Below are 24,651 nucleotides of genomic sequence, written 5' to 3' on the forward strand. Positions count from 1 at the left end.
TGACCCGTGAACGTGAACGGCTGGTGGAAACGGGCGCAAGAAAAGTGGGAAAATTTTTCGAAGCGAACGGAACGAAGAGGGAGCGATGGGAAAGGGTGCAAGAGCATCGAGGAGGCGGAGAGATCGGTGCAGAACAGGCGGACGTGCGCCTCTTTTTCTACTGTCGTGTCGACGAGTGCAACGAACAGAACCTGCGCCATGAGGTGCCGGTGAAAACGCGCAGCCACCCACGGTCACGCCGGTGCATGCGCAATGGTGTATTGATCCTGGAAAATCTCTCGAGATGCGCGTAACATCATCCAGTGGTCCATTGGCTGTACCGAATATCATTTCTGCTCTGCGCTCGTCGCTCGTCGCGAAGCAAAACGCGTCAGTAATGCGAGACCGATCGGTGGATCGTCGCGTTCCCGATCGCCGGTCATCGCGCTCTCGTGGCAACCCGAAACGTCCTCGCTAGATGATGATATTATCGCGAAACGACCACGAGATCGAAAAATCTCTTGAGGGGAGTGCTCGAGAAGACTAAGGCGAACAAGGATCCCGAGTATGTAACTTTTCATCCAACTTTCTCGTAAACATTGGTAGACGATAGGGTACCATCGATTTTCACACGTCGATCGATCGTTTCTACGGGTTCGTTTGTTTTCGAGACTTTCTTTGTTGTTAAATTAATAGATGAATTGTTTCTCGTATATATATTTGAGAATGCGTGTTTTTAAAATTACTCGCGTCACAGTGTAGTTTTGAAAACGCTTTCGCACCCGAGTATTTCAAGGAAAATACGCGATCGTATAAATACTGCAAAAATATCAGGCTGTTGACGCGAGAAGCAACACGTCTAATTTTTAAAACACTCGTAGACGAGTAAAAAGTTAATACAAACAAGTTAACGCAACAGGTTCGCAATACCGTGGAATAGCGAAGCGTGCATAAACTAGCGAATGCCGATTGTGTACATGTATAATCTGAATGATGAATTAAATTTATATTACTAGCAAAACGTGAGTTTGAGTTGAGCTGTTGTCGCACGATCAATTCCCGGATTATAATCGTTTGAAACTTTCATGTAACAAACAGGATGCAAATTGGACTCGAATACTGAAACTAGCCAAGTCAACAATTACTCGAAATGATACTGCAGGCAATCATCTTGATCCTCTCCGCAAGGATATGCTACAGCAATCCCGATGCAAAGAGACTGTACGACGATTTGCTGTCAAATTACAATCGACTGATTCGCCCCGTTTCTAATAACAATGACACCGTAATCGTTAAACTAGGACTTCGTCTGTCCCAACTCATTGATCTCGTACGTGATCCTTTCATATAGCTGATTTCATTGTTAAGAAAAAAAAGAAAAAAAAAAAGAAAAAGAAAAAAATGAACGTAGATCAAACATCGGCAACTATTGACCAAGTGCGATTTTATAGTAACGCAATAATATTGAAAATTTGCAGAATTTGAAGGATCAAATTCTCACGACGAACGTTTGGCTCGAGCACGTAAGTTTCGAATAGTTTAGACAACAGTTCGCCAACTATGTACATCGCTTAATAAAGACAAACTTCGCTCAGGAATGGCAGGACCACAAATTTATGTGGGATCCAGCAGAGTACGGAGGTGTCACTGAACTCTACGTACCTAGCGAACACATATGGCTTCCCGACATTGTACTTTACAACAAGTACGTCAGATGAACCCCAAACCTTTTACATTAACGAAATAAAAATCCCTGGCGAGATAAACATTAAAAACACGATCGGTTCCAGCGCGGACGGGGAATACGGTGTGACCACGATGACGAAAGCTATTCTGCATTACACTGGCAAGGTCCTTTGGACACCTCCGGCGATTTTCAAATCTTCCTGCGAGATAGACGTCCGATACTTTCCATTCGACCAACAAACCTGCTTCATGAAATTCGGCTCGTGGACGTACGACGGTATTCAGGTAATTTCTACACGAAAGGTGCAGTTGCAACAGCTACAGCTCGATGATTCCCTGACATGATTCTTTGATATACTACGAAACAGATCGACTTGAAACACATTAATCAAAACATGGGAGACAAAGTCGAAGTTGGTATCGATCTCCGCGAATACTACCCCAGCGTCGAATGGGATATACTGGGAGTCCCGGCGGAACGACACAAGAAGTATTATCCCTGCTGCGAGGAACCGTATCCGGACATATTCTTTAACATCACTCTACGTCGAAAAACGCTGTTCTATACGGTGAATCTGATCGTGCCGTGCGTGAGCATCTCTTACTTGTCGGTGCTCGCGTTCTATTTGCCGGCCGACTCTGGCGAGAAGATCGCCCTCTGCATTAACATTCTCCTGTCGCAGACGATGTTTTTCCTCTTGATATCAGAGATCATACCATCCACGTCGCTAGCACTCCCGCTGCTAGGCAAATACTTGCTCTTCACTATGATTTTAGTCGGTCTCTCGGTAGTTATTACCATCATTATACTGAATGTTCACTACCGCAAGCCGAGCACTCATAAAATGGCGCCGTGGATTAGAAAGATCTTCATAAGGAGATTACCGAAACTCCTTTTAATGAGAGTGCCCGACGATCTTCTCAACGATCTCGCCGCGCACAAGATACACGGCAGAGGGAGATCCGGTAAAAAGAGCAAATTCAACGCTGCGGTCGCCGCTGCCATGCAATCCTCTTCGATAGTCTCCTCGCCGGATTCCGCTCGACATCAACGAATCGGTGGTAAATACTGTAAATCTTTTATTCTTTTAACTTCGTTAACTCCACATTTCACTTGTATTCTTCTTTCATTTAGTCAGATACAGTCAGTTTACACTATTAAACTGTTTTTTTTTTTTTTTTTTTTTTTTTTTTTTAACATTGTGATTGTGAAACGAGAACTCTGATTTGTTTATTCCTTCTATTATTTCTTCTTTTGTCGTATCGTGTCATGCAGAATTTTGACAAAATTAAAATATTTGTAGCTGATTTATAGCTACATTTATAATTAAAAAATTATACAACATCAAAAAAATATGTCTGACATATAGAACGAATTTTTGTGATGTGAGTATATCATTCAATTCATTGATTTGTAGCATTATAAAAACTTTTGTTTGTTCAAGTCATGGAAATTTAAGCTCTTACGCTTTCGATTAAGCATTTATTATTTAGTTGTATTATTGTATTATATTCTAGCATTTGCACATGTTTTTGGTATTATTTGATTGCTTGGCCTTCAACGGAGTAAAGAGTAGAAAGAAAACAGGCGTGAAAGGGCGGTTCTTTTCAGGATGCAATGGACTGCACACGACTGCGCATAATAGATTCCTCGGAGGTATCGGTGGATACAATGGACTTCCCACAGTGATGTCTGGATTAGACGAATCTTTAAGCGATGTAACACCCAGAAAGAAGTATCCCTTCGAGCTTGAAAAAGCTTTACATAACGTGATGTTCATTCAGCATCACATACAGCGGCAAGACGAGTTTAACGCGGTACGTATGGTGCTCCAAGCCCTAAATAAAAGAGAGCACCGAATAAAGATTTTTAATTTTATAATTTTTCTTCATACCACAGGAGGATCAGGATTGGGGTTTCGTTGCGATGGTTCTCGATAGATTTTTCCTGTGGATCTTTACAATAGCTTCAATCGTTGGCACGTTCATCATTCTTTGCGAAGCTCCAGCACTTCGTGACAACACCAAACCAATCGACACGGTGTATTCCTTTGTGGCTCAACAACAACTTCCTCCTCCTGGTGATTTGTTACAAACCATCGTGTAGAACTTTTTAGAAAGAACAGGAAGCCGGGGTGCTGATTTCGAATAGTTTTATAACACGAGGGATTCGTCGTGCTATAACGTCGATTGAAGAATTTTGCTTCTGAATTTTTCCTTGACTGGAGGTATTTGTTCCAACGAGTCGACACCCTCGGCTTCATTGTCCTTTTCATTATAAAATTTTTTCAATAGCATCACAACTGTCCAAAAGTATGTTCAATTTGTACTTGATAGTATATAGTACGTGCACATAATGAATAAGTGCTGTTGAACAACAGCAAATGTGTTATTATCACTAAAACAACACTGTATTACTTGTAGAGAAATTTTGTAATGTCGATTATATGTAGAACGTATGAAACGGAATATTAATTGCCAGGCAAAGTCTAGCTATGCGTAAGAAGAAACATTTTCTTCTCCAATTCGACGTCTTTCCGAGAAGCAATGAAGAAAGTTATTATGTAGTATGCGTAAATTTTTCCAATTACTAAAATATAAATTAACCTTTTTCATTAAAAACGAAATACATATATATATATATGTATACTCTCGAGCTCGTTCGATATCTTGTATGCCTATAAAAATTAAATAAACGACAATTACAAAGCATTTTATCGTTTATTCATGACTACGTGACTGAACTCTGTCATATTTTTACTTACAATCAGATAAAACTCGATCGCATTTACACATTGATCTTATGTAACGTATATACTTGAAAACCAAAGTATAATTTATTATGTCAAACACGTACAAGAAAAATGTCATATATTAAAATACATATATTATACGTTGTAACTCTAAAAAATTGGTCGTGTAAATCACACGTATAACTCAATTAACGCAACGACGTTATTTGCAATGAAATAGTACGTAATCAGCTCAGAAGACATGGATATAATATATTTAAAAAACAAACAAAATCGTTGTACATACAAATGGAATCATAGAAATGCTTGAGTCGTTACCTTAAACACGTGGAATATTAAACGGAACACGACTTGGACTTTTTTTATTAAATATTCTCTCCACAAAATATTGTTGAATGTTCGAGGATATTCACAAGATCATTCATTCCTTTTATTCAAAACTTCCCTCTTCACGAAAGTCTTTTTCTCCGAAAAAGTCTTTTTTACCAGTTGATATTCGGTATAAATTATTTAAACAAAAAAACTAGAAAACGGAAACACGCAAGTGGAATTTCTTTCGTTTTATACTAATGTAATTCGGATACTTTTCGTACAATATGCAAATCCTTCTGCAATCTGCATAAAAATATCACCTTTCATATGATAGTTTGGCTAAACTTCGTTTTCGGGCATTATTTCTTTTTTTAACTTATTCTTTGCATATTCTGATATTCAATGAATAGAAACGAAATATTAGATTATGAGCGTCAGAATCCTTTGTTTTAATTATGCATTGTTAAAGTTTCGTCAATTTGAAATACTGAACGCGATCTCTTCAAAGTTTTCCTCGGTTTATGCATACCGATGCGTAAGTAGACAGTATCTCATGCACTGGAGACAGATCGTGTTTCAGGCTCTGTTGATCAAGTACCTAATTTATTAAAAAATTAAGAAGTATGTTGAATTAGTACTGGCTATGTTATATTTTCTCGGCCGCCGGGAGACAACTAAAAATGTTTCACAAATCAATTCATATTTTTATATTATTTTAAAGATCAACGAAGCGAAATTTAGCAAACAATTTATTTATTTATTTATTCATTATGTATTTTAATAAATAATAAAATTTACTTTATCACTACATTAAATACTTTAATAAAGCATAATTTTTGAACCAGTGTAAATTCTAACACAACTGAAAATCATTATGTTTATCGGTTATATTTATCAATTACTATCAGCTTATGCAAAAAAAATTGTTTTAAAAATGGTATCCGACGAAGTTTAGCCAATAATTTATATATATTATATATGTAATATATAATGCAGGAATTCGTTTCACTTAAAGTTCCGGAAGCACCAATAAAATACAAGTATATGAATATCCGAATATTGTTGCAAACAGGAGATGGAACAACCTTCATTCTATACTCAGTCTCAACTAATCGTTCTCTTCTTTCTTACTCACTAATGAAACATATTGAAATAAGCAAGAGAAGGACTTTCCTGCGTTTCAGACGAATTTTTTACCTTCTCTTTCTTTCTTCCTAAAAAGATCTTTCTAAGACTATATGGAATATGACAAACGTAAGTGAGAACAATACTGCTCACAGGTTCAATGCTCGAAAATATCTTTATAATATTATTGCATACTATCTATATCAGCACACATACGCACTCGATCACATCGTTTCACATATAAATCAACATGGAATCTACAAGTGTTCGAAACTATTCACACGCAACAGATTGCATTCATATCTTACCTCGCAAGGAATAAGCATCACATATATAGTTGTCTTGAAATATGATCTATGACAATCTCGTCGAATAGCTCTTTCTTTTAACGCAAAATGCGACAAGCAGGGAAGCTGCTTATTCCCCATAACATTACACTGTGTACGATTACATAAAAGACCGCATAACAATATACAAGTATATGTGTCAGCAGGCTTAGCTCAACCCTTCCACGTACCAATATAATTTTTACATTTCGGACAAAAGTGATGGACACTCATGAAGTTGCTCATACAATATGGCAGACATGAGCAAAGGCAACATCTGAAATTTGAAAAGGCATTGGTCAAAATTGATTTTCTATGATCTATCAGACAGACACATACACCAACATGAAGCCAGCACATTCCAGACACAAACAAGAACCTCGTCCTTAGCATGCAAAACGTACATGCTAATGTATAGACAAAATAAGTATTCCACTGGCAGAGTGAATTCAATCAGAAATCTGCATAATCGTAAGCGAAACCAAATATTCACAAAGCAGTGTCCTTGAAAGTTGAGCAATCACAAGACAGGAAACAGCAAACAAAACCAAGACCGACAATAAAAAGAGACATATATACATACATGACCTACTAAACCGATTGCGACAAATGAAATTATTGAATGATTGCAACTGTTCGTGACATAAAACGTACAGCCCAAATAAGAAATCGGATTTTCATTAAAATCATCGTGACAGAACGTTAATCAAGAAATACATTAGTTTAAAAGTTAAAATTAATTTAGAACAAGCATTAATTTCCTTAGCACAAACAACGAAGCAAATACTTTAAATACACTTACCCAAGTAAGCAGAGCACGATACAGCATAGATGAGCGCTTGGTTGATGATCTGATATCGTAGTGGTTTTAATGCTGGTGTGACACGTCGGGCAGGTCGTTTTTGTTGGATTTGGGCTCAAAGAATAAATTACTGGCTGATAAACAACTCGGAACTCTGGTGGAGCAGCTGTATTTGGATTTGCACTATACTGCGTTTGTGGTTGCGATGGTGGTTCGCTGGGCCCTGAATAATTCGGTGGATATGGCACCGTTGTCTGATTCGGCGACTGAGTATCTAAAATATCAATCAACCTATTCATATAATATGCCATCAAATATTTCCATGTTTCCACTATTAACACATTAACTATTATGGCCTAAGAATCATTGATATGATACATTATCATTGACATGATAATATGATACATTATCATTGACATGATAATATGATACATTATTTTAATATACATAATAACATTTTATATATTATGACATTTAATTTTTAATGTAAAAACTATGTTAAACAAATTATTATTTGCTGAATAGCATACTTTTGTTTTACAATTTCATGTAGTCATTATTCAAAATATTTTATGAAATATTTTATTTTTATTATAACATTCTAATACATGTTTAGACAGCTGATAATTTATGACTAAGATTCTATTGAGAAAATAAACACGAGTGATTACGTAGCATTGCAATCATTGCAAATGCAAATGTGTTAAAGCTACAAAAGCATTGCAAATGTTTTAAAAAGCTAATAATACGTACGAGTTGGGATTGGCATAGAAGATGGTCCTACTGGATATGGTGGAATATTTGGTTGTCGAGATATGCCAGCTGCATTTTCAACAGCCTCCTCATATGATGGAGGTGCTGATGGTGGTGGGGCTGATGGTTGAGTACTTCCACTGGCGAAACCCTTATTTTTTTCCATCTCTTCTAAAACACCATTTAAATACTTTATAAGTATCATTAATTAATTACAATAATCATAATAATGAACATGAACGCAATTTATACTAGATATATAGTCCAATCGTGTTTCAAGCCGGTGTTAGCCTTAATTCACAACAAAAAATAATTGGCATCGAATGTGGGCGTAATTGCATTCAACGCAGACGAGCGTGAACAAATGAGCGCGAAAGTGCGAATAGAAAGTTGGACGGATGTTAAGTAATAGAGACAGTGCGAAATAGGCTCGTTTGTGAAGCCGTGACTAAGAAATTAAGGCCTGGTATACATTCATGTTCCGCCAGGTATTACATCGCTTCAAAGCTGGATTACATTATCGGAACGTAACTCGAATAAATGAATTTCGATACGATAAAAACGCTAATTTACTAAAATTACTATTATTATTATTATGAATTGAACGTCATCGCAAAATTAAGCATTTAGTCTGATGCAAACAGAATACGTAATAATCGTACAAAATTTGTCCTGTGTCACGTCCTTTTCGAGGAAATAATGAATATATACATATTGTAAAGTCAAGAATAATGATACTACTACTGTTACTTATAATGTTTGCCCTAGATTTTGCCAATTTTATAGAAAATCAAAAAATATATAATTGAATTATTTGGAGAAATTTATATCTTTTGAAAAATAATTTTTTTGTTACGTAAAGACTTGGTCATCCAAGCCTCTAATTATACAATGTAAAATAGCTCGAGACTTAAATAAACATTCTTTGTCAGTTTACGTAGATGTGTAAATATGCACATGACGTAAAAATTTAATGTATTGATGTAGTAACTCCTTTCACCAGTTATCCAATTGTGACAAGGCTGTTTCAATCAACTACAATACATTCTAATTACAATTATACGCAATAAAAAATAACTCATGTACAAAAAAAAGTTAAACAAACGTAATAAAATAGTATTCTTACCAAAATTCAAATCTTATGATTTCGTAGTCACTTAGATGTCTCCCGTTAGAGAGAGGTTATAGTTGAACACTTTAGAGTATAAGTGGTTTGTATGTGCTGTAAAAGCAATATATGTCTCATACTATTCAATATTTATCTATCTTGTACCATTATATCAAATTTCTTTTATGCACATTTATAAAAGAAATGTAGAAAAACACACAACACTTAATAAAACCAATCTCAATACCACAGCAGAAACGACTAACAAGACTCTATTGCAAGTTTTTCCAGCAACCAATCAACGTACTTGTATCATTCCGGAAGTAAAACCGAAGAAAATGGCGCGAAACATTCAAATTATTTTTGTATACAAATAATTCTAAATAAAATTTAACTATTTTTATTAAAGCTTTATTATTTTTATGAAATATTTATTAATTTTATAAACCAAGAAGATTTTTGTACATATATCATGAAAATATTAGAAAATTAGATATTTGGTATTAAATATTCATTTGATTCATTTCATGCTGCGTACAATACGGACTTTTGCCGTTAAAACTAAAGAAAATGGCGCGGAATGTTCAAATTATTTCTGTATACAAATAATTCTAAATAAAATTTAACTATTTCATTAAAGCTTCATTATTCTTATTAAATATTAATTAATTTTATAAATCAAGAAGATTTTTGTACATATATTATGAAAATATTAGAAAAGTAGGTATTTGACATTAAACACTCATTTGATTCTTTTCATCCCGCAGTATAATACGGACTTTTGCCGCGTTAGTTAACGTCGAATATCGTGTTGTACAAAATGTGTATAAAAGTGTAACATATTCATTAAAAAGGACAAAATGATAAAGTAGGACTCAAGCCTTAGCCTTCACATTTTTTGTAAGTAAAACTATAAATTTATAATAATTATTTATAATAAATTAATATAATAATATTTCGATACCTCAAATTAAACGCAGTTGAATTCTACTAACAGGGCTACCAATGCCTACTAATTCAAAAAGATTCATATTAATTTTACGTTTAATAACATTAATATTTATTAATTTTTTAATATTATATATATTAATATTAGTATTAATATTAATAGATAGTGTATCTTTTAAAAATTTAGAACTTAAACTATCTTACCGTTATTATACGATCGTAGAACTAATTTTTGAGAATTCGTTACTTATTTAATGAAACAATTTTCATACTTTTTATTTTCTATACTTATGTACTAACGCTACATAATAAGCTTTAACATCAATATATCAATGATATATAAATATATATATCACTCTAAATACATTTTTTTTATGTATTAATCATAAGTTGGCAACAGTTTCTGCTAGACACTTCTGTTACTTATTGAATACAGAACTGTAAAAAATATTCTGTCAGGTGTGTTTGAGTATGTCCAGCTAAATTTTGTATATTATTTACAATGTAGGAAAATGTAGCAATAATAGAATTTTAAGCATAATTTTAGAACATGAGAAGTTTCAAATAGGTTAGAAACATTAAAAATTTGAAACTTGAATGTTTCAAACAAAAAAAGAATGATATTTTAAAACAAAATGGTAATGCAAAAGTGTAAAACATTTACTTATGTAAGAGAATAATACTATAGTATTATGTTATATTAATATAAAATTTCCAAAATGATGCATTATACACCTTGGATCCATCATCAAGCGATGTTGGATAATCATCAGTGTTATACACCATATATGACTGCTGCGCCATCCTATTCACATAATAATCATGAGCAACAGCATATTACAGAAGAAGAGAGTGAACAAACTGGAGATGAAACTCATGATACTATGACTTCCGCTACATCAGGAGAGCGAAGTTCTAGTGCTGATATATTCAGATTAGAATTTGCAGCAGCTCAATGGTCTAAACTAGTCTCAAATGCAGAAGGCCTTTTTACTAAGCTTATGACAAGTAATATTTTACCTCATACAGAACAAGATCAAATTGAACAATGGCTCTGTATGAAACAAGAATATGAAGAATGCATTGGTAGTGATGATAATGGTAGCTTGCATGGTTACACTGAAAATGCAAGAAGATCATTGGAAAGAATAGAAGAAGTAACTGAAACTGATGAAAAAACAGACGAATCTATTCATCAAATGGAAAGAAAGATCGATATAAATTGTTCATCTTGTTCAGAGAGCGAATTATCTGAAACTAATGATGACGATGATGAAGAGGAGGAAGAGCACAGTGATGTTAGTTCAGAAAATCCAGATTTTTTAGAAAAACTAGATGAATGTATGAATAAACTTAAGATAGAAACGGATAAAATAGTAGATTCTAAAAGAGATGAATTCAGAGAAACAAATATAAAGATTATGCCATCCATAACAAAATCTATAAATAGTAACAATAATTATGTCCCTATAGCTAAACCTATTCCGCTTAGAAATCCAAATTCCAGGAGGAATTCAATGCTTCCTGGTTCTGAAATGTGTAATGAAGTATTAGCCTTTAACGACAGCCTCAAACCTAACCAAAATCAAATGTTAGATAATAAAACATTAACGTTTACTAGTATAAAAACCTTAGACAATCGTAAGCCTGAAACAATCATCAATGAAAACATTGCAGTTCATAATGACAATTCACCAGATTTATTAATTGATGCATTGAAAACAACAGAAGTACCAGAACCTATAAAAGAACTGAAAACTTTGACATTAAATAATGAAGCAAAACAGACTCAAGTGAAAAAGATTCAATCAGATTTAGATGGAGCTCACAAACGTATAGAAGAGCTACAAATGACTATTAAAATCAAAGAAAAATTCATTGCAGATATGATAAAAAATTCAGATGCACGTGCTAGCGCAAAACAAAAATTTCAGCGCAAATGGAGTAAATTAGAAGAAGAATACTATAATACAAGAAGTCAATTGGCTCAAGCGGAAAACGCTTCCATCTATAAAGATTTAGAAGAAAAATCTGTACACAAAAAGGAAATTGAATTATATAAAAACATGGCTATCCATTATGAGAAAAGATTAATGGATATTGAAATGATAAAACAAATTGCAGGGGATTCTGCTAAGAAAGTGTTAGAACTTGAGAGTTCTTTAAACACTTCTAAAAAACAAATGGAGAAATTGAAAAAACAATTGAAAAAAGAGGAGGAACGTAAAAAACAATTAGAAGAGGAATTAGCAGAGGATCAGAAAAAGATTCGTGATCTTGAGGAGAAGTATAATTTAACTGCTTCTAAACTGAAAGAGATGCAGTCAGAAAGTGAGGATGAAAAAAATAATAGTAAATCAAAAACCGATTACTCTGATAAGAAAAAAAATTTACTAGATGTAAGTGCAAGAATATCACATCTTGATCACGTTTTAAAAGAAAAGTCCATGGATTTGGAGAGAACAGCAGACATAGACGAAAAAGAAGCTCTGCGTCATGAAATTCGAAACTTGAGACGCACTCGAGATTGTTTGGTAGATGAAAAATGCGATCTAGATGAAAAGTTCCAAAAGGAGAAAACATTATCTACTGTAGAAGAGCGAAAATTATTAGAATGTGGAGAAACTATTGAGGCGATTGATGCTATGATTGAACATAAAAATGAGATGATCTGTGGACGAAAGGGATTCGATGAAAATCAATCGCAACGTGAGAAAGGGGAAAGAATGTTAATGGAAAGATTATCAAAACTCTCAGACGGCGAAATGAGGACATTATTCTATAAGTATTTTTTAAAAGTAATTGATTTAAAAGAAAGTTCAAAAAATCTGGAAGTTCAAACAGCTGAATTAGAAAGTCATATAGAGACTCAAGAATGGCAGATACAGACATTGACAAATGCCCTAAAACAGACCAAATTAGAAGCAGAGAGAAGAATAGTCCTTATGCAAAGAGAACACGAGGAGAAATTGCACCTCATGTTCAGACATTTTGCGGAAGAAACTAGTAGTTCCGGTCATGAAAGACTGGATAAAGATTCTGAACTTGCGAAATATAAGCGTGAAAATAGAGCTTTGAGGAAACGATTAGCGGATGTCGAAGCTCTTTTGAAAGTTGCAACACCGCCACGTGCAGCTAGTCCAGCAAAGATGTCGCAGCAAGATTTAAAACAAATTGCACCGAATAGTCGACCGACAACCAAAGTAACTAGGCAGCGGAATAAATTGATAATACAAAAAACTACCGACTGCGATAAAAAAAAGAAATGAATTTTTCTAAGAAAAATAGTTCTTTCTATATTCTTTCACGGTTAGCATTTATTTCTTACTCAATGTTGTTTATCTTTTGTACAGTATTTAGCTATTATGTAACTTAATTGAACATACAACTTTTTTAAACATATATTTTTTATCATTTAAAAATGCACTCAAATATTTGTATTTTATATCACGAATAATCATTTACAGATTTTTAAAAAGAAAATTCCACAATATCAATAACTTAATCAAAATAAGACAGTGAATGCGCATAATTTCATGCGTATAGTTTGCATGTTTTCTTAATCTTCCCCTCGTTCAATTAGTAATCAATATTCATTATATAATCATAAAATAAATTCAAGTTATGGCATACTCATTAAATCAAGGATATTGAACTTCAATCAAAATAGCATTTGCATGTTTCCCAGATCTCAATAAAGAAGATAAGTATTGCATTTAAATATGATAAATACAATAGTATTTATGTTCTTAAAAAAATAAAATCCGAATTATTAATAAAAATTACAATACTTATTGTATTAAATATAGCATAAATATTTGACACTACATCATTTTATGTAATGTTAGTAGTTTCGTTTATTATAATATCGATAAATGCATTTCACACTTAATAGTGTAAAAATAGACATGATACTAAATAATTTATATAAGATTACACTCATTGACTTCCAATACATTATTTATTGAAATTTTGTAAATATATTGATAATTAAATACAACATTCAGCCCTTTGGGCCTCTACGAAAATATCAATGAATAATTTGTTTCTAATACGTTATAAAATCACGAAGTTTCCATAAAGATATATGCAAGTAATTATAAGGGCCAAAAGGATTAATATCCTTTACACTTTCACAAAATGAATGCAGTGAATAAATAATCGACTATTGAAAATGAAATGTGTTCCTTATTTTATGATTAAGCTATACGATGTGAATTCAGAGAAGAAAGAAACTAAACAAATTTTATAGTCTGAGAAAGAATCTTTGAATTCACACCGTGTCGAAGTATCTATCTGTAACATCTCATAAAATCGATCAAGCGTACTTAAAATGCATAGTTGCGACGCAGCATTATTTTACATTCACAATTTGTGAACCGTAAAGTAAATGACTTGACATATGCAATATGTTGCATAAATTTATTAATCAAAATTGAATTTAAAAATTCGTCTTGAATAAATTGTTTACAAAATATGAAATATTGATAAAATCATACAAACTGTGGTTTCCGTAGTGTAGTGGTTATCACGTGTGCTTCACACGCACAAGGTCCCCGGTTCGATCCCGGGCGGAAACATGCGGTGGTTATTTTTTATTTTTTTATTGATATTTTTATTGAAAAAATTTGTTATCATATTATTATATTATTATTATATCAAAGATTAACTTTTTCGCTTTTTTTAATATTTTAATCTTTATTCTATAAATTAATGTTTTTCATATACACATTAAAAAATATGGCAATGTAAATATTATAATACATGCCTGTTACATATTATATTTCATTAAATTCGAATTTATTATGTAAATATTTAAAAATGAAACCATTTTATTTTTTTATACATATTTATCAGGAAATATTACAATATCTGATATTATAATATTATTTAATGTTATTACGATATTATTTTAATATATTTCTATAATAATTTACAACTATGTATATAAACATAAACATAACCTAGACGGAAATCGGTTTTTGTAATTTGTAAGAAAATGCTAGCATGTGTCAGGATGGCCGAGCGGTCTAAGGCGCCAGACTCAAGGTTCTTTACCTTATCAGTTTCCAAATATCTGATTCTAATGTGTCTTCTGGTCTCCTCTGGAGGCGTGGGTTCGAATCCCACTCCTGACAAATTTTTTTTATATTTTCGACAAACTTTCAAGACAAAAAAATAACAGATATTTCAACTTTTTATAAGATTATTTTCCAAACTCTCTCATCATAGAATATCTCAAGTTCGATTCTCAATATGAAATGATAATTTTTTTTTATTCAATAAAAGTAAATAAATAATATGTTAATCGTCCATAGATTATTGTACAAACAAACAGCGAAACAAAATAATTAATTGTTACAAAATTCGTAATTATTATCGTTTTAGGATGATGTACGTACGTTGCAGTGTCCTTTTAGATAATATATTTTAAATCACGAATTAGATGAAATATTGTAAAATTATTTTTTTAAAAAATTAGTTTTTAATAGTGTGAAAAATATTTGTTATCTTAAAACATACCTCGAAAATTAAAAGAATCATAACATCTATAGAAAAAAGTTGTATACAAACCTCGAGTTTTACATGTTCAAAAGATTATCTAATTGTAAGTCATCCATAATTTAAATAATTAGCATTCACTACATATAGCACACTAAACACATAACAAAATTATATGACAGAAAATTCTAAGAAAAAAAACGAAAGATAAATATAGACCATCTTATCCACACATCTCCGCTTCCTGAAAGGAAAACGTAATTTATTATTTATTATTTTTAAAATGACACACTGACTAACGATGAGAACAAAATTTTTTTTCAATAATCATTCTAGTGAATATAATGAATCAACGTGAGAATATACGAAGTGATTATTAAACTATGATTATTAAACTATCTAGCTATCTTTTCATCATCCATAATATCATTCGACGATTTTCTTACATGTACATATAAAATTGTTATACAAATAATTACTAGATATCCTAGTAATAAACAAATTTATTCGGAAAATCCGGTATGGTCTAGTGGCTAGGATACCTGGCTCTCACCCAGGAGGCTCGGGTTCGATTCCCGGTACCGGAATTTGTTTTTTTTCCATTTTGTACAAAATATAGTTGATAAGAAACGAAAAAAAAAGGTTGAGAAATAGTAATGCCTATATTTTTACGATTTTATATTTTTCACGAGTGCAGCAATGCATCCAAAAAATGTAAATGCACTTTTTTCAGAATAGAATTGCATATTTATTTTTTCATATCACTTTGTCGGAACATTCTGCGTAAAATGGTCTTAGGTTATTTAGGATACAATATTTAAAAACTCAATATTTTGCGAGATATTTTTTAATAAATTGTTTGCTTGCATATCTTATAATGTTTGAATGTTTCGCATTATGTGTACTTCATATATAGTTTCTTTATATTTTTCATAACCAAATTAATCCCAAAATGTATTTAGTTATAAATTTTTCAAAGAAAATTTGGTACATTTTCTACTTTAAAAAAATTGACAAATCACATGCGTTATCTTCTAGAAATAAAGTGTGCCCTGGAAGAAACAATATTCACGAAAGTTTGATGATATTCTTTGTCTTATTGAAGCTTGTGGATTAAAATCGACGTACATCGTTATTTGTAATCGGTTTTAATATATCTCTCTTATTGTACGGTTTTAAGAATGCTTTATATTCTCGTAAATTATGTTCAAACTTATGGAAGTACATACTGTTGATTGTCTTCGATCGTATTACTGTACGTACAATATATATCTTACAATTAGTAGCATTCACAGAATTTTTGTTGCAAAACATAAAACAAGAAAACATATAAACCTTTTCACTATTAGTAAATGATATCATTTTCTGCTTTCGGTTTCTGTATGAAAATTTAACTTGCCGTGACGATAGATCGTCAGTAACTAATAAAATTTTGTTGATCATAAATATTTCTGTATTCAAACAATCGAATGTTGTTGATCGTTGACAGATCTTACAATAAATAGCGTGGAATGTCCTTCACGAAACATTCCACTTATCAAAAATTGTACCTTAATACCTTTTACGCACAATATTCCGACAAATTAATATAAGCAAAAATAAATGTGTAATTTCATTTTTTAAAGAAAAAGTACATTTGCATTTTTTTTATGCATCGTTCTCAACACTTTTGAAAAATTTTGTTTCATTCAACGTGACGCACCTTATACATATTATTTATTTCTATTATTATATTCGTTTTATTAGTTTTTAAAATTATTATTGGCTCGTAATGGATTCGAAACAGAAAACGTATATACAATATTATCCACTCGGTTCTTTTACTTCAAAAAGGTTGACAATATCACTTTTGCTTGACGTTATCGGAGCAAGAATACATTAACTACCATGACCGTGGCTGTTTCGGTCATAATACATGATGCAATTGTTGCACTGCAACTCTTTGCTCTACACTATTCTTTCGTGCAAATACATAGTGAAACGTGCTTCTGCCCGCCTATTGATACGCAATTACTGCCACTTTGATCGACATTCGCGGAAGTGACTTGGGGGACCTGACACGTGCACCACGATCGAGTCTGTAATTCCGAAAATCGGCCGCAATTTCCTCAAGAGGCACCGTGTCAGATTGATTGAAAATAACCCGTCATAACGCGCTAGAGTTAAAGTACTATGCAACGAATTGTACTCGTACGATAGGGACGACTTGGTGACTTTGCCAACGAGAAAACATTTTTATCCTTCAAGTGGTAGAGAGACAACTTATAACGTCGAGATGGCCCAACAACACGGCCACAAATGGATGAAATCGTATCGAAAATTGATCAATATTCAGATTAGCTATTTGAAGTGAGAATCGTGGTAGTAAATTTGTCATTCGTGTATACGATTTCTCGAACGGTATAACTGTTATGAAGGATATTAGAATTACATATAGGAAATTTATCAGTTGTCATTTTTTACGAGGTGATATACCTACGTTAACAAGTGCACGCTTTTTGTTCATAGGTATAGTGGTTTTGGAAGCATTGATTCAGGAAGCTCGGCGTTTTTGAACAGTGCCTACTTTGTATACAAAATATGGATACTGGCAACGATGTACATCTTCGCAATCACTGTTTTTGCGGATATTTACGTGAACAGAGACAACTTGTCGATAAGCACCGACGGCGGTTGTATTTTTGCTGGAATTTTCGTCATCATATACAAGGCGATGAACTTCCAATTTCGTGAAAAAGGAATAAGGAGGCTGTTGGACGACATGTATCGATAATCTCTGCGAATTTTCCGGTGAGTACAAGTAACACACGTTTTTTCAAGAAAAATTGTAAAGAACATAATAGCATACATATGCTATTACTAGATTGCGAGTATTTATGTAAAATCATATTTTTAGTAAAGGGATCTAAGCAGAGATTTCTTACTAAATTATATAACTGACTTGCGTGCATTCTCAAATTTCCCACAATTACATAAAAATTCGCGATATAATTATCATATGACACGCTAGACATTATGTTGTGTTTTGTGTTACAACTTTATCGGATTGTTTTCAAAAAAATAGAATACAAAACTAATTTTATACACCGCACTATTTAATACGATCTTTTTACTCACTCTCGCTTGTGTGTGATGACTGCTCAATAACGTAACTGCATTCATTAACTATAATTTAGCAACTAATTAGCACACGTTTAGTTTTTGTGCATCTACACATTCTCTCTACGATATTTTCATTATATTAAATCCAGATAAATTGCACAAAAAGTTTCGCGATGGTCACTAATTCTTTGAAACGTGTCATTAATCCTTCGAAATTGACATCCATAGCTATTGGATAATAATGCTCATCGTGTATTATGAGTAGATTTTTCAATTTTTTTTCCATTTCATATTGGTTAGTTAAAACTGAAAAAGTATGGTGAAATAAGTTGAATGATATAAGAAAAATTAGAACAATGGAATATTGAGATTAATCGGAAAGTTTTCTTCCATTTTTATGTTTCTGTACTTGATCATATGCGAATATATTACGAACAGTTAATTGTCAGTTAATTTGTCAGTATATCATTGGATTAGGTAAGAATTATTTAGCTATGCTCATATACATATGTATCATATGTACAATGTAGTCTGACATGTAGCATGACAAGCAGTAGAATATATTATACATATATTATAGTGTCGATAAGATACAAAATACAAATGTAAAGCAGAAAAGAGAATTGTTACGAGATAACGATAAAGAAAACGATGAAGAATTTATGAAATTTTATAACTTCATAAAGTTCTGCTTGGAGTCAAATTTTAAATTTGAAAAAAAATAATAATAATAACTTTTCGGTCAACTTAGTTAATATTTCAGCCGATATTAGTAACAGTTAATATTTTAGTCAATAATCCACTCATTTGTCAACATTCACACAAAATCATTATTAATGTTTACATGTAGTGACTCTCCTACGCTCATCATCAAAGATTCGTCAACATTTCTCGTAACTAATCATTTAGTACTCAGTTAGAATAAATATATTTAGATTCTATATATAGCACAGAGACACAGATTTAATAGATTTTACTGTTGAGTCCTTTTAGTGGGTTCGGATGAAGCATTCTACATTCGCTTTGTTAAACATGATTTAGACTTCTCTCACTATCTCTCATAATCATGGCAAATTTCAAGAGTTTCTTCTTGTAGTTAAGGTTGATTCTTACAACAAAAAGTACACTTCCATTTCGAAATTGCTAACAAAATGTGAATCGTTCAGTCATCTGGAATTACACTCTTGCATGCGATGATTTTGTGAATCGAGTATACTAATATAGTTGAATCCACCAATAAACAAATAAAAGAGCTATACCTGTCAAAACAAAATCTAAAGCATCGAAGATTGTCTCGACAATGATGGAAGAAATTACTTGCACCATGCATATACGCATTCAACGCTTTGCGCATGCTTTGTGATATTCAACATGTCGGCATAGCAATGTAATACTTGGGCCCAAGAGTCCTATAGGACTTTTGTTTACCAGAATTTTGTCAACCGATTTTTCTATTATAAACCCAACTCTATTCATTTCAAATAGATCAGATCAGAAATTATATTTATTGTAACTCAATGCCAAACAATAATTTGAAAGAAACATGAAGCGTTAGTAGATTTAAATGCAGATATTTTTCGATGTGCTATAATGCACTTTATCATTCCAATTCATCGATGTGACGGGGCAACACGAACGATGCCTTGCGTAAAAGGCACGCCTCTTGTTAGATGAAAACATGAGCGCAAACTGAGAAACGTATCTTGGATGTAAAATGACGTAGCAAATGATGTAGTGAGTGACGTTCATTGATTTCATTAGTTCAGGTCCACTTCATCTACAGCCTATTCTATCAGTTTTTCCTTTTTTCTTTTTCGTTGACGTTCCTCCTTGTCAAATCCACTCTACCAAGGATTCATTCAGAATTACACGGCACATTTGACGTAGCTGTATCTTGCATGTAATCACTGCATTTTGCAACATTTCATCCAGGCTTGTTCACTTATTGCTGTATTTTTTTCGTGCGCTGGTAGAGCATCAGCGCTTAGTTATCCGACTGCCTTCTTCAGCTAATTAATCGTATGATATTCTTTGTAGAAGTCGAACATATTAAGAAACTTATCGACAAGTATTACAAACGACAACGAATGATCTTCAGTGGGTTTAGTGCGTTAGCATTTACGTTGGCAGTTGTTCTGTTATTATTCTCACCGATGGAGAACGGACTACCGATCAGAGCCCAGTATCCTTTTAATACAACGGCATCACCTTCGCACGAGATAGGTTTCACCATAGAAACCTGCGCCATTTCTGGTGCTTTACTAGGATTACTAGGAATAGACAGTATTTCGTCCGTGATCTGCGTTTTGCTCACTCAACTGTTTCATATGTTGAATGTAAACTTTGAAAATTGCACGAATGAAACGAACGAGAATGTAAGAAAACGAGATTTAATCCTTATTATGTAAATACGGGTCTTCCATATTCGAGGTAATTCGAATATAATGCTTACTTTATACCGAGTGTTTCAGTTTTCACTGGAAAGAGAATGAACTAATTAAATTTAACTATTTTTACTTGAATTAATTCTGAACCGAACAGGAGTGAACAGTCGACACGTAAAAATAAGTGAAAAATATAGAATAAGATTTCTTCACAAAATACTTTGTTAAAATTTAATTAAAAAATTAAAAATCGGAATTAAATTCAAGAATGTATATCAACGTATATCAGGCCGATCGTTAACTTTCTGAAAAATATTCAAAATCTATTTTTTTGGCAAGAAAGGACTAAAATGAATATTCTACATTTTTTATTTAAGTTTAAATGTAGATTATTCTCGTGTCACATTTTCGTCTCATTTTTTTCATATAGAATCGCTTCTTCTCTCATTGTATCACAAAAATTGTGACATTCTGTGTATTATGTATGAAAAAGTTAGTTATCAAAAATGCTCAATGACAATCTTAAGTTTATATAAAAATATGTTGTATAAATTTTTTGGAAGACGCACTGAAAAACACATCGTACATGGAAAATCCATGTTTACACTTTAAAGGATTAATTTTCATTTTGTATTTCATGTCGCGAATTCTCGACTCTTGTCTTTACAGGCAGCTAAGTTTTATGATGAACACATTAGCACGAATATTCGTTACGACAAAAGAAAATCGAACAATACGTTTCTCCATCGTTACAAAACGTGTCTTCGATTTCATCAGCGGTTAATACCTATGTGCAATGATTACAACAAATTGTTCAGCATGAGCATGTTCGTTCAGATGCTTTCGAGTACTTCGATCATTTGCCTGACTGGCTTTCAGGCTGTTGTGGTAAGACATGATGGCCGAAACATGCTGATCAGATCGTGATCGATTTGCGTCATTCGAAACAGGTCGGAGGCCAAAATTCAGACATCATAAAGTTCGGTATTTATCTAAGCGCGGGCATATCTCAACTCTTCTATATCTGTTGGATTGGAAATGAACTGAGCTATATGGTAAGAATTAATTAGATACGTCGTCTCGTATTTCGCCTATTCGGAAGTTAAAAAGTTTTATGTAAACAGATAAAAACGATAAATATATGCCTTAAACTCTGTTCAGATATTATGATATTGTAAATACTTTTTGAAATTTCATAAGAAATGTTTCGAAATTTCTTGAAACTTCATAAAATTGTAAAGTCTTGATGAAAAACGTAATAATGAAAAAACATTGTACATAGAATCTTTGGAACTTTCTTTCATAGTTTCAATATTAAAAAAATAGAGTTTGATGACAGAAATTAATTGAGAGGGGTCGAGAAATGAATATTATATTAACATAATGTTTATTTTTAATGGATTAATCCATTAATGGATTCAAATAACTTGAATTTTAATAACTTGAAATCATCTGGAACGTTAGTTCTAGATAGTATTTTAATATAATGGGAGTTTATCAATATCTAATAATTCACATAATAGTTCATAATTAGAAGTAACATACATATATGCTTATAATTCTATTTTTATATAATATTAATAATTAAATTTCATATATACAATAATTGCAGAAATATAAGTAATTATAAATGTATAATAGAATAGCTACAAAAAGTATTTACATATATACACACATCTATATACATACTCTTACTTCAATCAAGTATATTTTGATCAAATTTGTCATATTCGCATTATGAAATTATGTGACATTCAATATACTTGGATCCAATTAATTAGTATATTGTTATAAATATTTATATCCACTGTAACTAAATCTTTTTTCAATTGAATATCCTTTTAAAATCAAATTGCTCGAATTCAAATTTGCTGAATTTGCAAATGAACTGAATAGACGAATAATGCGAGGAAGCGAAAGTACAAACGAACGAATAAAATTGAAAATTTGGCGTGGCGAGTTTCGACGGAACTTTCTGAAAATGACGAATTTTATATCATGAATCATCGTTCAGAGCTCGACGTTGGACAGAAGCCAATGGCTCTCAGGCTGGCATAACGAATGTTTAACGAATATCGTGCAGATATTCACGTTATCCACGATGTTCACCAGGCAGTCGATAACTTTAAAAGCCAGCGTATTTTTGGTGCTATCTCTGGAAACTTTTATCACCGTACGTACACGTCGATCAACTATGCGACGCTACCTGCGCTGTACAACTGTGATACACAGTATACTCGTTGCAGATCATAAAGGGGTCTTACTCGATTTTTGCTTTATTGGACAATATGCAAACAACTAGTCGTTAACTCTGCAATTTTGTCCTGTGCTATACTGTACAATCTGTAAAAAGGATTTTTTAGCCAATAATGTACAAATATAAAGACGAGGTAACGTATACTATGCTCGTTCGATAATTGTACGTAGCATATACGAGACTGACCTGATATTACATTGTATTTCGGTGTATCCGCATAATGTGGCTGAAGAGCAAGTGTAGATATTCTATTTTCGGAAGTTTCATTATCATTATTAAAGTTCTCGACAATCTGTTCCCTCGTCACGCTTACGCCGATCCCGCTGTCGCTTCGAGCCAGCAAATTACGGTAGACCGGAACTCTCCTCATGCGCGTCGCGGATTTACCGATTCGTTCTGTTTGTATTCGGTAATGCGCGTTCAACGATAATCGGCAGCAGCTGCAATTTTCACTTTGTTAGCCGGAAAGTGGCGAGACTAGGGAAACCAGGTAACTAAATAGAGAAATCTAGATTCAAACCAACGACAATGTTTATATCTCTGTTCGAACTACGAGCAATTGGAAATTCGAACTAGTTGTCATAGTCATTAGACTGCGAATGTTTCTGCAAAAATTTGTCCTTTTAAACTAAAGGTATGTTCTCAAAGAAAACAGAAAAAATGTTATCGACTAACGTATAGAAACAGTATAGTCCTGTTTCAGAAAATTCAGTGACTTCGAAGATAATTATCATCGTGCATTTGAATACATATACAAATTTATTTACCATACATCATGCAAAATTTCAAATATTTAAAAAAAGAAAGAAATATTTCGAACGGTTTCGTATATTCGTTTGAAAGAACACGCGAATAAATCGAAAACACAATTTTGCAAAATTCATATCGCGTACAATTATTAGGATTATAACAATAATAATTAACAATTTATAAATATATTATCAATGTACTTATGGCAATCGTATAGTAGATTTTTTGTTCCGATTTATTTCCAGCAAACAAACATAAGAAACATCATCATTTCTTCAAAATTTATATAACTTTAACTATAAAATGTTTAAAATCTTGTTCTTCTATGAATACTTGACGTTCGTCGATATACCCAGACTTTTGTGACTGTCTATGCATCATTAATATCCAACTTTATTCCAACGCTTTTTAATTAAATGAGATGAACGAAACACCCTGTATATCTCTCTACTTGTCTTCCCGGTATATTTCTACATATTTCTGCTCTTGCCATGGATGCACCATCAGCAGTCTAGTTATTATTTCCTCAAATTCCCTGACTGCGTGACACGTGACTCAAAAGGTTTCCTTGCCGCAATTTATCCGCCAAACGATTAACAGAGAAGTGCTCACTCGCCGATCAGACAGACAGGCATTCGAGGTGGTGCTCGAGAATGATTAATAATTACGCGTTCCGTTGAAATACCAAGCGAACAAGCCTCGCGCATCCAATGTCGAATCCAATTAAACGAAATCACGGTTGCCTCGCGTAAATTGTCACGCGGCTAATTTACGATTAAGCATAAACGCTGCCGCGAGTCGATAAAGTACCGTGCGAATCGTTCACGCGTAATCGTCTGACTCAAGTGTTTGTATCGAAGACGA

At 32.8% G+C, this 24,651-nt stretch overlaps 4 protein-coding genes and 3 non-coding genes across 10 annotated transcripts; 6 read left to right on the forward strand and 1 right to left on the reverse strand.

Annotated features, from left to right (window-relative positions):
• Positions 1 to 292: 292 nt before the first annotated feature.
• On the forward strand, positions 293 to 4,377 carry LOC122531536 (acetylcholine receptor subunit alpha-L1). The gene is made up of 9 exons (XM_043659550.1): positions 293 to 544; positions 1,078 to 1,309; positions 1,458 to 1,502; positions 1,575 to 1,684; positions 1,770 to 1,950; positions 2,034 to 2,727; positions 3,278 to 3,483; positions 3,566 to 3,746; positions 4,119 to 4,377. The coding sequence occupies exons 2-9, from the start codon at positions 1,130 to 1,132 to the stop codon at positions 4,166 to 4,168; spliced, it is 1,647 nt and encodes a 548-aa protein (XP_043515485.1). The 5' UTR covers positions 293 to 544; positions 1,078 to 1,129; the 3' UTR covers positions 4,169 to 4,377.
• Positions 4,378 to 4,677: 300 nt separating this feature from the next.
• Positions 4,678 to 9,134, reverse strand: LOC122531537 (lipopolysaccharide-induced tumor necrosis factor-alpha factor homolog). 3 transcript variants are annotated; one of them, XM_043659552.1, is made up of 4 exons: positions 8,863 to 9,134; positions 7,737 to 7,904; positions 6,984 to 7,257; positions 4,678 to 6,458 (listed from the first exon to the last, which is right to left on the reverse strand). In XM_043659552.1, exons 2-4 carry the CDS (start codon positions 7,900 to 7,902, stop codon positions 6,356 to 6,358), a joined length of 543 nt encoding a protein of 180 aa, XP_043515487.1. In that variant the 5' UTR covers positions 7,903 to 7,904; positions 8,863 to 9,134; the 3' UTR covers positions 4,678 to 6,355. The 3 variants fall into 3 exon arrangements, with proteins under 3 accessions (XP_043515487.1, XP_043515486.1, XP_043515488.1); XM_043659551.1 differs by having other exon boundaries at positions 7,737 to 7,907; XM_043659553.1 differs by lacking the exon at positions 8,863 to 9,134 and adding an exon at positions 7,989 to 8,190 and having other exon boundaries at positions 7,737 to 7,907.
• Positions 9,135 to 10,192: 1,058 nt separating this feature from the next.
• On the forward strand, positions 10,193 to 13,962 carry LOC122531535 (kinesin-like protein costa). The gene has a single exon (XM_043659548.1). The coding sequence runs from the start codon at positions 10,512 to 10,514 to the stop codon at positions 13,059 to 13,061; it is 2,550 nt and encodes an 849-aa protein (XP_043515483.1). The 5' UTR covers positions 10,193 to 10,511; the 3' UTR covers positions 13,062 to 13,962.
• A 337-nt stretch (positions 13,963 to 14,299) lies between these two features.
• Trnav-cac lies at positions 14,300 to 14,372 on the forward strand. The gene has a single exon. It is a non-coding gene; the product is annotated as a tRNA-Val (tRNA).
• Positions 14,373 to 14,803: 431 nt separating this feature from the next.
• On the forward strand, positions 14,804 to 14,930 carry Trnal-caa. Its single transcript has 2 exons — positions 14,804 to 14,841; positions 14,886 to 14,930. It is a non-coding gene; the product is annotated as a tRNA-Leu (tRNA).
• An 879-nt stretch (positions 14,931 to 15,809) lies between these two features.
• Positions 15,810 to 15,881, forward strand: Trnae-cuc. Its single transcript has one exon. It is a non-coding gene; the product is annotated as a tRNA-Glu (tRNA).
• A 2,104-nt stretch (positions 15,882 to 17,985) lies between these two features.
• LOC122531521 (odorant receptor Or1-like) lies at positions 17,986 to 23,248 on the forward strand. 2 transcript variants are annotated; one of them, XM_043659520.1, is made up of 6 exons: positions 17,986 to 18,084; positions 20,434 to 20,771; positions 21,450 to 21,668; positions 21,731 to 21,835; positions 22,795 to 22,953; positions 23,027 to 23,248. In XM_043659520.1, exons 2-6 carry the CDS (start codon positions 20,484 to 20,486, stop codon positions 23,087 to 23,089), a joined length of 834 nt encoding a protein of 277 aa, XP_043515455.1. In that variant the 5' UTR covers positions 17,986 to 18,084; positions 20,434 to 20,483; the 3' UTR covers positions 23,090 to 23,248. The 2 variants fall into 2 exon arrangements, with proteins under 2 accessions (XP_043515455.1, XP_043515454.1); XM_043659519.1 differs by having other exon boundaries at positions 22,795 to 23,248.
• The last annotated feature ends 1,403 nt before the right edge of the window (positions 23,249 to 24,651 follow it).

This window comes from Frieseomelitta varia, unplaced genomic scaffold (genome assembly GCF_011392965.1).
Source record: "Frieseomelitta varia isolate USP_RPSP 00005682 unplaced genomic scaffold, Fvar_1.2 scaffold_404, whole genome shotgun sequence".
Classification (NCBI taxonomy): domain Eukaryota; kingdom Metazoa; phylum Arthropoda; class Insecta; order Hymenoptera; family Apidae; genus Frieseomelitta; species Frieseomelitta varia.